The 12967-nt window shown below is 36.8% G+C and overlaps 2 protein-coding genes across 5 annotated transcripts; one reads left to right on the top strand and one right to left on the bottom strand.

The window, feature by feature from the left end:
* On the top strand, positions 1-1183 carry LOC105166152 (deoxyuridine 5'-triphosphate nucleotidohydrolase). The gene is made up of 3 exons (XM_011085395.3): positions 1-324; positions 408-499; positions 598-1183. Exons 1-3 carry the CDS (start codon positions 125-127, stop codon positions 840-842), a joined length of 537 nt encoding a protein of 178 aa, XP_011083697.2. The 5' UTR covers positions 1-124; the 3' UTR covers positions 843-1183.
* Positions 1184-3754: 2571 nt separating this feature from the next.
* LOC105166151 (Sugar isomerase (SIS) family protein) lies at positions 3755-12861 on the bottom strand. 4 transcript variants are annotated; one of them, XM_011085394.3, is made up of 24 exons: positions 12719-12861; positions 12228-12321; positions 12065-12141; positions 11859-11940; positions 11728-11775; positions 10707-10862; positions 10528-10624; positions 10343-10385; positions 9584-9651; positions 9394-9478; positions 8618-8666; positions 8109-8181; positions 7966-8026; positions 7414-7480; positions 7013-7069; positions 6868-6921; positions 6638-6766; positions 5805-5868; positions 5622-5695; positions 5316-5369; positions 5162-5230; positions 4828-4917; positions 4613-4720; positions 3755-4090 (listed from the first exon to the last, which is right to left on the bottom strand). In XM_011085394.3, the coding sequence occupies exons 2-24, from the start codon at positions 12276-12278 to the stop codon at positions 4040-4042; spliced, it is 1707 nt and encodes a 568-aa protein (XP_011083696.1). In that variant the 5' UTR covers positions 12279-12321; positions 12719-12861; the 3' UTR covers positions 3755-4039. The 4 variants fall into 4 exon arrangements, 3 of the variants coding, with proteins under 3 accessions (XP_011083696.1, XP_011083695.1, XP_088738440.1); XM_011085393.3 differs by having other exon boundaries at positions 12228-12278; positions 12719-12851; XM_088882314.1 differs by lacking the exon at positions 12719-12861 and adding an exon at positions 12572-12651 and having other exon boundaries at positions 12228-12278.
* Positions 12862-12967: the final 106 nt, after the last annotated feature.

The following is a 12967-nucleotide window of genomic DNA, read 5'->3' as shown; positions in this document are numbered from 1 at the left end:
CCATTTTCTTCATCAATTCCGCGTATTTTTAATCACCCGTGCAATTCTTTCTCACCTCCGAAACCCTAAGCCGTTGCGAGTTCGTTCAAAGCCATCTTGCGACATCTGTTTTCTTGCACCGAAAATGGCTCAAGCGGCTGATAACCAAGACCACAGCCCGGAAATCAAAGGGCCATCCGCCAAAATTGCGAACCTTACGCAAAGTGTCGATTGTGAAAACAAGCCTTGTGAAATTCCTCCATTTTTACGGGTCAAAAAGCTTTCGGAGAAGGCAATTTTGCCTTTGAGGGGTTCTCCTCTTTCCGCAGGCTACGATCTTTCCAGGTATACTTGCTTACGCCATAATATGCAACGGAAAGATTGCACGTGCTGTTTGTTTATTGTAGTTATTTGATCCGATTTTGTAGTGCGGCGGAGACTAAAGTGCCCGCCAGAGGCAAAGCCCTGATACCCACGGATCTGAGCATCGCTATCCCCGAAGGAACTTATGCTCGCGTTGGTAATTTTCGACTGCTTTTTAGGTCTTCCTCGTGGATTTTTATGTTCAATCTCCTGAATCAATTATTGGGTTTAATTTATTTTTCTTGATTTTGGTAGCGCCGCGGTCGGGTTTAGCTTGGAAGCACACGATCGATGTGGGGGCAGGGGTGATCGATGCTGATTACAGAGGCCCAGTTGGGGTGATTCTATTCAATCATTCGGATGTGGATTTTGAAGTGAAGGCTGGTGATAGGATTGCCCAACTGATCATTGAGAAAATTGTGACGCCTGAAGTGACTGAGGTTGATGATCTTGATTCAACTCACAGAGGGTTTGGAGGATTCGGGTCCACCGGCGTTTGAATTTTTGGGTCTTCGGGTTGGTACTTTTTCTTGGTAGTTTCATTCCTAATGTTTGTATAGTTGAGATCTTAGTGTTTGAGTGTGGGAAGGGGTGTGGCAGTTTGGGGGAGAGGTTTTGGTTCTTAGTCGTTCTTCAATTCAGTAATTTTGTCGAACAGATAGTGGGTATGGTGCCAGCCCCTTGATGCGCTGCTTATAATTAGATTAGTGCAAGCAATCAGCAAACATTGTTCCTGTTATTTATTCCCATGGAAGATTGGGTTTCTATATTGCTCATGCATGGGCCATGGAGGCACTCCTCCCAAGTTATGGGCTTATTTACTTATCCTCTTGATTGAAAATTTGTTCTGATTACCTATTCACATAAATTGTGCATCATTTAATTGACACGCCATATTATTATGTGCCATCTAACGGCTAATGATTTATATAGATAAAAACAACCATCTTTTTGTTTGTCCAATTCCTTTGATAACTTCATTTGCTTGTTATACTTTGTATTATTGATATATTTAATGGGAATTTTTATACACATTCTGCATATACACTATAATTTTTTGCCTTATATATATATATGGGTTAATTACACTTATATTCTATCTGAAAATGTGAATTATATTTTTTTCAAAAATACTGATAGTCCCTTTGAAATTTTTTTTGTTTACATCCGATCAATTTTTGTTAGGATTTAGATGAAAAATAATAATGTTAATAAAAAAGTTACATAAATTTTTAATTGTACTCTTTATTTAACATGTATATATATTATTTTATACTTATAAGAGAATAAATATAATATATATATATATAGAATTATGTTAACATCGTTGCATTTTTCTCTTTATATAGTTAACATGCATGTTTATGATGAAATATAAATTGATACATTGATTTGAAATAAAATTTCGAGACACACACTTGTGTATAAAAGAATTGATAAATTTATGTCTAACAAGAATCATCAACCAAAAAGATATCCATGATGAGAATCTTAGGAAATCTTTGTGATCCTTCTCCTAGATAAACTTGAAGAATCCAAATCCCCGGGGTATTTGGATTCCAACAGTCCACCTCTCTTCCAACTCCTCCACATTGGAGGGATTAGAATGTTGTATAGTAGCAGGGGCTGTTCTACTCGGTTCTTTCTTCTTGGACAGCAATTGAAAGGATTTACATTGCACGACTATCTTTTTAAAAATTTAAACTGTTAAACAGGAGAATCATAAAATATATATATGATAAAGGGCATTTAATGTGAAGAAGGCCCTTACCCAACATTTGGTTTCATCCTCGTTTCCTAAGGTGCTGGAGTAATTAATGTTTTTGGCCCTCTAGTTTTTAGCTCTAAGAAAACTGAGGATAGCATTTATTGTTGTTCCAGAAGAAAATTGACAACACCTTCCAGGTTGAGCCTATTCCAATCATCACAGGTTGCTATTCAAGAAACAATCTCTATACAAACCAATTCATTTACACCTCAGTGAATCAATCCTACCAGAAACCAGCATCCATCCATTCAACGACGAAAACTTTGCCTAAACCTACACGGTGCCCGACAAATGGGGCAGTTGAGCCTCTTGGACAGCCAAGGGTCGATGCACTGCGCATGAAACTCATGGCGACAAGCCGGCAGGACTCTGCAGACCTCGGCCTGCTGTAGATTCTCCAGGCAGATGGCACAGACGGAGCAGCTTGCCCTTGCTCCGTGGTACAAACAAGTGATCTCTTGTAGCTCCTCAACGGAGAAATGGGAGTACGAGGTGTGATCAGGTGTTTGTGGTGAATCTTGATCAAAAGGTGTGAGGTCTTCTTCATCTTGACTTAGGAAATCCATGACCATGTAGCAGCATATGACGTATACAATGAGGACGGCGATTATGCAGACGAAGGAGAGAGGGGGAGGTAAATCAGCTACTGAAGAGACCATTGCTATGGGGTGGTGTTCTGTTGTCATTGGAAGAGGATCTGTTTATAGGATCAAAGAGATATGAAAGGAAGCAACAGCAGAGAGAGACTTGCTCCCTTGTTAAGCTATCAATGATATGGTTAGGCTGATTTAACAAGCAAAGCTTGTATCAACTGAGTCAAGTTTTTTAAGGACGTGTTTGGTGCAAGTCAATGGGGGAAGGGAATGGAGCAATTGGTACAATTATCCATCATCCAACGTATTGAATGTAATAGGTCTATTATGTCCACACGTATTCATAATTATTTTGCACAAATCGATTATAATCATTAATGTCAAATATCGATATCCAACAATTATCGACAACTATAATAATTATATATTAATCATCAATATCAAATAATTATATATAATTAATAATTATTATTAAAGTATAACAACTACTACTATTAAAATAGATTAACATCTCATATATCAATGACATGAAGCATATGTCGATGACATGAAGCCTCAATATCGTCAATTAAGATGGACCTCATTTGCTCTATTAAATTATTTTGCAATATCACCAAAATTGTATTACTTACAGTATCAAGAAGACCATACTTCAGAAAATAACAAAATTGTTTGGAAACAAGAGTGGGAGAAATACTTCAAAATTTAACACATGCTCCTATGTGATCCAAATTCTTCATAATATGCACCCCAAACAGATTATTGAAACTTGCTTTTCAGCCAAAGAATACAGATAAAGTATCCTTCGGACTTGCTTAGACTAAATAATTTGACAAATCTTTTTCTTGTTACAACATCTGCAAAAGCATTTGGGTTTGACTTCTTGAACGTGACTGCCACTGCAATCTATCACCACATGTTTATTTCTTGTAGGCTGGACGATGGTTGACAATTAGGCGTAACGCTTGTTTAAACAACTACATAGTTGACCGTTTGAAAAATGAAGTCCAAGAAAAATCAAAAAAAGCAAAAATAAATAGAAATATACGCATTCCCCTCAAACTTGTAAGTATTATTGCTGCCGTGAGTATGATTGTTATGAACATTATGTTCATAAATACAAGTTAATAGTAGGGGGAATTCTGGGAGGAGGTCATATCAGAGCAAATGACAGGAACCGACTTGAACATAAATGAGATGACTTTGAAGAACAATGGTCATGAAAAAGAAAATTTGGCCATAAAGTTGTACAACGACAGCCACGAGCAAATTAGTTACGCAATCATCCATGCAAACCAAGTTGTGTGCCTGACAATTTCTCTGGTGGAGTCGAGGATTACATCTTTGGCAAAATTGTGCAATCCTCCTTAGGAACGTCTGCGCTTGCCTGTCCAAAACACCAACGAGGACATTCAGAACAGCTTTAACATTGTGAAATTGACAAAATATTGCAGCCAGATAGCTCACAAATCACGGCCGTCCATGGAACATGATGGTAAGTCCAAACATACAAATTTGCTCGAATTAGAAGTGAACTTCTGGAGGGAAGTGATTGATGAATGGTTATATCTTCTATCAGATGCCAAGTTTACAACATTTTGTTATCAGGAATGTGGTTATACTAGTAAATATACTGTATGTGCTGAATTATATCACAAGCCGATTTTCTGGATTCACTCTTATGCTCTCACACTCTTACTTCCCAAACAAAGGGCACCAATTTTTTTCCCTATTTCTGTAGTTTAACTTGTGTGGACATATATTAGCAGGTATATTGGAATGTTCTTTCAGAGAAGCAAGGAAAATTACAGGTGCACATGGTGCTTTTCTGGGCATAACTTCTGCACATTGTTTTGTCTAAAAACTCAATAAAGGAAACAGGAAGCTTGGTTTAGAAGCCATTCCATACCTCTAGATATCTTTTTAAGACTGTGGTAGTACTGAAATTGAACCCTTCCACTGCTTCACCTTTCTTACGGGATGCATGGAGTTGCTTTCTGACTTGAGTAGCCAGTGACTGATTTTGTGATGTGAACACGGTAAGGATCAGAAGAACCAAACAGATTTATCACATATCACATATATGTCAAAGATATACTGAATTTATAACAGAATAATTTATACCTTTCCCAATTCTACCCCCCATTGGTCAAAAGAATTGATACCCCATACAAATCCTTCAACGGCAACCCTGTGTTCGTAAATCGCCAGTAACTGCATATACAGCAGGCATTTGCAAGATTAGGGTTGCCAACAGATATAATTTCATCTTGCAATAAGAACTCTTCAGTGTTTGCATTGTAAACAAAAACATAGTCGAACATAAGGAAAAACTATGAGGAAAAGAAAACTTAATCTGGTTAAAAAATCAATATTAAGCACTGAACATAAACAACATGACTAACATAGGGTCAAGAAGTTTTTAAGCTAGAATGACATAGATAACAAAATTGTTCACCTGTCCGACATTGTAAGCATTCAGTGAAGGAAGTAGAATGCTAAGAGATGGACGATTGCCAGAGAAAGTCTGCAGAACGGGACATAGTATGAGGTCATATATCAAACTTCAGCAGAAGGTACATCCTATAAATTGTAAACTGCAAGTAAATTACCTTGTGAGTAATAAGATGTTCAGGAATATTCTCTTTTAACAACTGTTCTGGAGTCTGGAGGAAAATTAGGCATAATTAAGATCATGATATTCAGAAGTCCCAGTGATAGATTATGCAGCGCCTACTGTGTAAAAAAGGAAGTAACTGACAAAAGGATACATTGGAGGATGGAAGAAAACATGAGTTAAAGAGTATCAAAGATATATGGCTCAATTTCATACCAAAACACATATGTATAAGACTGTGAACCACAATCAACAGTGAATAGATTAGGGGAATAATACCATTAAAAGAAATATTCCTTACCTTCCCATAGGCAAGTGCATCTGGCTGGGCAAAGAAGTTTGACATGAGCTCATCATGGTTGCTTACTAATTCACCTGTAAAAGCAAGTGGCTGAATGTTACACTGCTGTATTTGTCCCCCATATTGCGTGAACATCAGATGTCTTATTATCCCCAAGAGAGAGAAACGGAAAAAAGTGAGCACCTTTCAGGTAAACAGGCTGCTGACTCTTTACCACACCAATAAAATCACATGGAATAACACGACCCTGGAAATCCACCAGCAGGATGATAATGCAATCAGAGGTTTAGCAAATACAAAATCACATCCATGAGATAAACTTCTATATATTTTCATTAGCATACAGTGGAGCTATTGTTAAGCTGGATTATATAGTAAAAAAAATGCAGCACATATGTTAATAATAACAAGGACCAAGTGAGATATATTGAAATACATCTCATAACTTTATGCATCTGAAGAAAAACTAGTCACTTCCATATAGAACATCAGGTCAACAACAAAACTTTAGACTAAAATATAAAAACTATTGAAACTATTTCACAACCACATACTGAAACTACTTAAAAACATTATGGACAAAATGACAAAATGAAAGTTTGCAGTCATGTATTCTTGGGTATGGGATACCCTTCTCTTCCAAGTTCCAACATTAACGTGTAACATGGTTTCATATGTTTGGTATCAGGACAACATTAAGAGTTCTAATCCATTTCAGCTAATCAGTTCATGCTTTTTTAGAACTTAAAATGCTCACAATTTAATATTATCTGTGACAAAGCAGTTTTTTGCTTTGTCATGCTCCATAAAGTCCATTTATAATCACAAACATTAGACAAGCTCGCTTTACAATTCACAAAATCAAAGTCCAAGATATGTTTTTCCTGTTTTTCTGCCTTCCTTTCAGGTATAACCAGGAAGTGCAACTTACAAACAAGATTCTAGGGCCCAACACCTTTTCCAGGCAAGTTGAAGTTAGTATGAAATGGTCACTCTGGTATAAAACAAAATGTTACCTGGTGAATTAATTGGTAAAAGCTGTGTTGTCCATTTGTTCCTGGTTCACCAAAGTCAATTTCACCAGTCTCATATGGAAGAGGCACGCCATCAATTGAAACCCCTTTCCCATTACTCTCCATGCTAACCTGAACGAACAATTTTCCAAAGCACATCAGCTTTATCCCAACAAAAGCCAGCCAACATGCAAGCAGTATCAATTACTAAAAGCAGAGTCTTGGAGACATGCCTGCTGAATATGTGGTGCAAATTTTTCCAGTGCTTGAGAATAAGGTAAAATTGCCTGAAAATAAGGAAAAGCTCATTCTTATGCCTCAGTCAATAAACGTTAAATGTGGGATATTCAGAGTGAATTCGGCAGCTGATATACTTACTCTAGCTGGATATCCAAGGAATGAAACATTCCAAACACTCAACAGGCCTAATAGCACCTGAAGGAAGAATTTTCAAAACACAGATAAATAAGTTATCTAAGAAGAAGAAATCAGGGATGGACTATTAGGAGGATCCTTTAACAGGTAAAACTGAATCATGATATAAGGAACGATTGGGTACTCAGAAAAACCATAAAGCACAGGAAAAAAGACATGCTAATTTTCTTAGTTCTTTTCTGATATATAGAGATGAAAATAATATAGATCATACTCTATCAACTTGATCAATTCAGATCCATTAGCCATTAGATTACTATATAACTGAAATAAGTCTGATACCGCATATGCAAGAATTAGCATAGTGAAAAATCAAGACTAAGCAGTCTCGGAAGGGCGCATACAGGTAAATTTTTCTCAAAAGGCGCTGAATGGAAATGCTGATCGATACTTGAAGCTCCCCTTAGGAACCTTCACCCAAAAAGCAAAAACAATAGTGTGTCAGGCAGAAAATTGGAACACGATATCCAAGATCAACAAGCTGAAATGAGAAATCTAAATATTTCAAAAGCAATTAATAAAGGTGCAGAAGGTCAAAGGTATATTGATCATATTATCATTAGCTTCCAAAGGTACACAAAGGATGCCAAACTCACATAGACATGTTTTTAGCATATTCGTAAAGTGAATTTGAAAAAAGATAAATGTACTCTAGCTGGTAAGTTTAAATTTTTTCAATTTATCTTAGGGTTAATCTTACTCATTTAAAGTATAGAGTTTCCTGTTTTAGGAATGCTTTCCCTTCAACATGATTGTGCCATTTAGCAAATGAAATTTAATACATAAACAATGCACTAAACGATTTCTAAGTCAGCTTCAAACAGGTTTGCATATCATATGCATATGCCAATATGAACGAGTGCTTTAAATAAAAGAGTGTGGCATGTTCAATGTACTTTTCAACAACTGCAAAACCATATTGCAGAGAAAGTGGCAATACTCCAACAGCACTGCAAACTGCAACCAGAGTTTTAGAGACCAATCAGGAGTCATATAAGTCAACAAATCAAGAATTAACCAAAGGACTTGACATACTTACCGCTATAGCGTCCTCCTACCCAATCCCAGAATGCAAAAGCATTATTTGGATCAATGCCAAACTTTTCCACAAGCTGCAGTAAGAAACAAGGGCAAGTCCAATCACTAACACCTACAAAGTCCTAAAGGCCTTTGGGGCTTGTTATACAAACTGATTTCACAATTACAAGTCTATAACCAGTTTCCACCACGGTAAGAATAGACATGGCTTATAGGTATGTGCTAAAACATAATTGACTAGTAACTATATATGGCACAAAGTAAGAGCCATGGAGGCCTACTCCAAACAAAAAGCTAATATACTGTGTCAATGAGAACAAATCTTCCTAACAAGATGTTCCTATGAACATTGGATCAGTACTGACAAAATTACGTGCTCTGTGGACAACAGAGCAGTAAAACGAATCATGAAAATCTCATTAAATAAACAAGTGCAAGGGAACAAATGTCGGTTGCATGCAACGGGTAATTACTGAAAGGTGAGAAGAAAAATGGAAGAAGGTAATTCACCGTGAGGTTAGTGCTGACAGCAACCATGTGCTTTGCCACTGCTTGAGGCCTGAAAATTTAGGGTGAAAATATAGATAAGACGAACAGAAAGATAAAAGGAAAATGTAAATACACCGACACTGAAAATAGCATTCACACAATGATGTTAAGACAAACTACTGTAGTGAAATACCATCATACATTAGATCTCAGATAATTGAATGAGTTTTAAACAAAGAATCCACAAAAAACCCCAAGGTACATCATATACCAGGGTTTTTCAAACCTTTTCCCTTTTCATAAAATGTTAACATGAGAGAGACTTCTCCTTGATGTTTCCATCCATCTCTTGTTCTATAGAATACTCCAAATCAATACCTAAATGCAGGACTCACACAGTCACACTTACATGCTGTGAAAATAGGGACTGGGGATAGTTGCATAGTACTTGAGCTTGCTTCTGTACAACTGATCGTCTTAAATTTGCAGACTGCATGGAAGATCCAGTATTGCATATACTTCACAGACATCATGTCGTCCAAAATAAATGGACAGTGGACTTGCCACACATTTTTTGCTTATTTCATTTCACCCATCCAGAGGAACCTTAGCATTCTTGGGAGGTGTAGATCATCAAAATGCATACTTTTAAATACAAAAAGTGATAAAAGCTATTACCCAATATATGCATACTTTTCTACTTCACATAGTGCAACAGGTTAAACTTCTTAATCTAGTTAGTGAAAAAACTTTGTCTAAACTGAGACCAGTGAATATTAATTTTGAAATGTTCTTACCCCAAGGCAGCCGAGATCCACTCTCTCAAAGTCCGGGCGTTCAGCATGGTCTCAGCTGTTGTGAAAGTTTTTGATACCACAACAACTGCATCAAAACAATAACGAAGGAGCATTAGTTTTTGGTCTTCCTTCTCGAACATGGCCTTTAAACTTTACTAATTGAATTATATGATGGATATAGCAGAAATACCTAAAGTGGTTTCAGGATTCAACCCTGCAATGTTTCTTGCAACATCAATTGGGTCAACATTTGCAAGGCTTCATGCAGAAAAACAAACACAAGAATGAAAAAAGATTAGAATTGAGCTCCAAATTCAAGAAATTGTAATTGATGCATACTTCAGTAAATATGAGGGATGAATGAATGATGCTTAGAAACGAAAAAGTTTATAGACAAGTCTCATTGGATCTTGAATAATTAAGCTGAACACTATAAGACCATCTAATACAAAATACACAAACGAAAGAATAAAGGCGAAGTTATATTATGAAAGACTTCTCCATTATGCATGACTAATCCAGGCTTAGTTGACACCCATCTGATCAACCTCAAAAAGAGGACAGAAAGAAACAGAGAGAAGCATATAAGCAAGGAAAGAAACAAATAATATCAGATTTGGAAAATAGAAAGATCAGCATATGATGACAAGTGCAGACAACCATTGTCAATGATTCCGGAAACCACCGCTCCTCCCTCATACCTAAACCCCTGGTGCAGTTCATTTTACATTTAATCTCTCAAGAATATGAGGACATACGTGTGAAATACTCTCTAAACGGCTATTAGTTTTGGGCGCTTTTGTAATGGCTTGAAGCTGTCCTAGATGAATCTCGATGAACTCTAAAATCAGGAGCTGGACTTTGCTAGTTAAAGAAAGCTCAATCCTTTAGGGAAAAGAAGGCATATAACAATGTTGATCCAATAATCAAGCAATACGATTAGACTTACAAACGCAACTGGCGACCTTTTGCAAATTCAGCAGCTTCATTGTCTGCAAGTTGTCAAGTATCAACATTATGTGATGCATAACCAATGTGAATATTGCAGACACAGTTGTTTGAGAGACCTGGGTAATAATCAAAGAGCAAAATGCCAATATACAAGAGAAAATATTTCTATAGCACTATAACAACCTGTTTGCAGTGCTGTATGGACAAAAAGAGGACCTAGGAAACTGCCTCCAATTCCAATTGCAATGACATCTTTCAACGCTTTCCCAGTGGCTCCTACCTGTCAACATCTAAAAATGAGTTAATAAAAGAGAATGACACCATGAATAAAAACAAGCTACATATTTGGCGATAAGAATTACCCAGGCACCACTGCGGACCCTCTCAGAGAAATCCTTGATCTTATCAAGAACTTGCCAAACATCTGGGACCACATTCTTCCCATCACTATTTATGACTGAATCCCTTGGAGCACGAAGTGCTACATGAAGGACAGATCTGTTCTCTGTGCTGTTTATCTGACAATGCAACAACATCAAAAGAATAAGGATAGCATGACCAGTGTCGAGTATCAGATGATTTTGCATGCTTACTTTACAAGAGTTGAGAGTTTAAGTACAAATGGAAAGGCTCAAAATCAGTGCTCATTTTTTATATATATTCAAATGAGCTTGGACCTAAAAAATACAACAGAACAATATACGAGATTACATTGAATGATATGGATAACCACTGTGAGAACTCTGTCACCAGGGATCTGATGCTACATTTGGATGGAAACATTTAGATTTGAGAAAAGGATTTAGGAGCAGCAGTTCGAATGGCTCCATTCAAAAGAACTTAAAATCCATCCATATTTGTCAAACATAGTTCAAGATGAGAATAGAAGGATTTGAATTTTTTTTTTATATGGAATTATCCAAACAAAGCCATATGATTTGTTATTAGGGATTTGAAATTCCTAATTTTAAGTAAACACAACGTAAATGATTTCCTTTTTGTGTTTTATTCAGACAAGGGCATGTCCTTTCAATGAAATGCTTTTAATGGTATCAACAAAATGCTAAAATCTTCTAAGATTACTAAATGTAAAACAAACATTTGTTGCCTGCTTGGATTATATTCAAGTCATTTACCAGATAAAGAAAGGAAAGAGTGATGCAAATAAATATTCTTCCTTGTCCATCTGAGCAAATTTAGAGGTTTCATTTTCACAAAACATTGAGACTAATTGGTATCTAACAATATGCAAGTTTAAGTACATAAGGTGTTTCTCAAAACAAGATGTCACTTGCTATTCAGCTATATAATGCTATAACTATCCAGACAAACATCTGAGTAAGATTATGCATTAATAAGTTCAGCAAGCAGTCATCAACTTACGCGCTCTCCATTGAACATCCGGTTAATCTTTTCTTTCAGATGTGCTGCCTGCATCATCAGAAAAGGTACCATAAATCAGATTACATGCTGTAGGCCTCCACCAAAACGGAGGATGTTCACTTCTAACCCACCTCTGCTAAATTTTTGAGCTTATTCAAGGTATCAAGAGTGGCACATTGCCTCGAATAATCCAACAATATCCCATCGAACTCACTGTTAATCATAAAAATATCCAGAAACCAACACCATTATGCACAAATTACCCCATGCGTCATTCTGCACTTGCAAACATGAATACGTAAAAATAATATAAACAGTTTCATGTCAAATATCTTACACCATCATGGACTGGCAGCGCTTAGTGTCACACATCAATTCACGCAAATGAGTCTTCTTAATGTCATCTACATGGACCTGGAAATGCATGCAAAGAGCTACATCAGGACGCACCACCTAAAGACTCTCCGGAAAATGCCAAAAACATTAAAACAAGAACTTACCTTCAAATCCTTCCATGGCTCAGTTTCGCAGATCAGAGCAGACGATGCCATCTACCGAATTCCAACACAATTCCCACAGTTCAAATCCCAATTTCTAATATTAACCACCAGTAAATCAAACACCACTCGTACAACACCAAAAAACAATAAAAAAATAAATGTAAGCAATAATTTACACAAAATTGGACAACTAGTCCAACCACAATCCTTTTCAGGTCTCCGTATATTTAAATGTTTCCTTTAACTCTCTTCATCCAATACTCCTTACAGTAACGTTCCAGAATCTAACACAAATAAAAGTAGGTCACTCAAAATCATAAATACAATACTTCCACCATCAATACCTGATCACTATCAATCTATTCAAATATTTCCAAAATACTCTCAGAGACTCAGCTCGATCCAAAATCAAATATTCATCGGCGATGTTGATCCAGAAGACTCTCAAAAACAAGCGGATGCAAAAGAGAGAAAAAGCAGGAGGAGCATACCTCGAAGGTGGTAATCTGTAGCGAGATTAGCTGCGAGCGGAAAACAGTGTACTCTCTCCACAGAACGAGAACAGCGGATTTATAGTGTAAGAGAGTATTAAACTCTTTTTTCTTTTGTTTTTATTTTCCCCCCTGAAAGTAAATTAGGAACGCACGTGCCGAGCTTGACGAAAAGAAAAGGAGAAATTGAGAGGTCACGTGACGCAATGGACCCGGGTATCTTCTGTGTGCGATGCGGATCAGGTGCTT

The sequence above is a fragment of the Sesamum indicum genome, linkage group LG7, assembly GCF_026168435.1.
Source record: "Sesamum indicum cultivar Baizhima isolate 11 linkage group LG7, ASM2616843v1, whole genome shotgun sequence".
In the NCBI taxonomy this organism is placed as follows: Eukaryota; Viridiplantae; Streptophyta; class Magnoliopsida; order Lamiales; family Pedaliaceae; genus Sesamum; species Sesamum indicum.
This window is presented reverse-complemented; position numbering and strand designations above follow the sequence as displayed.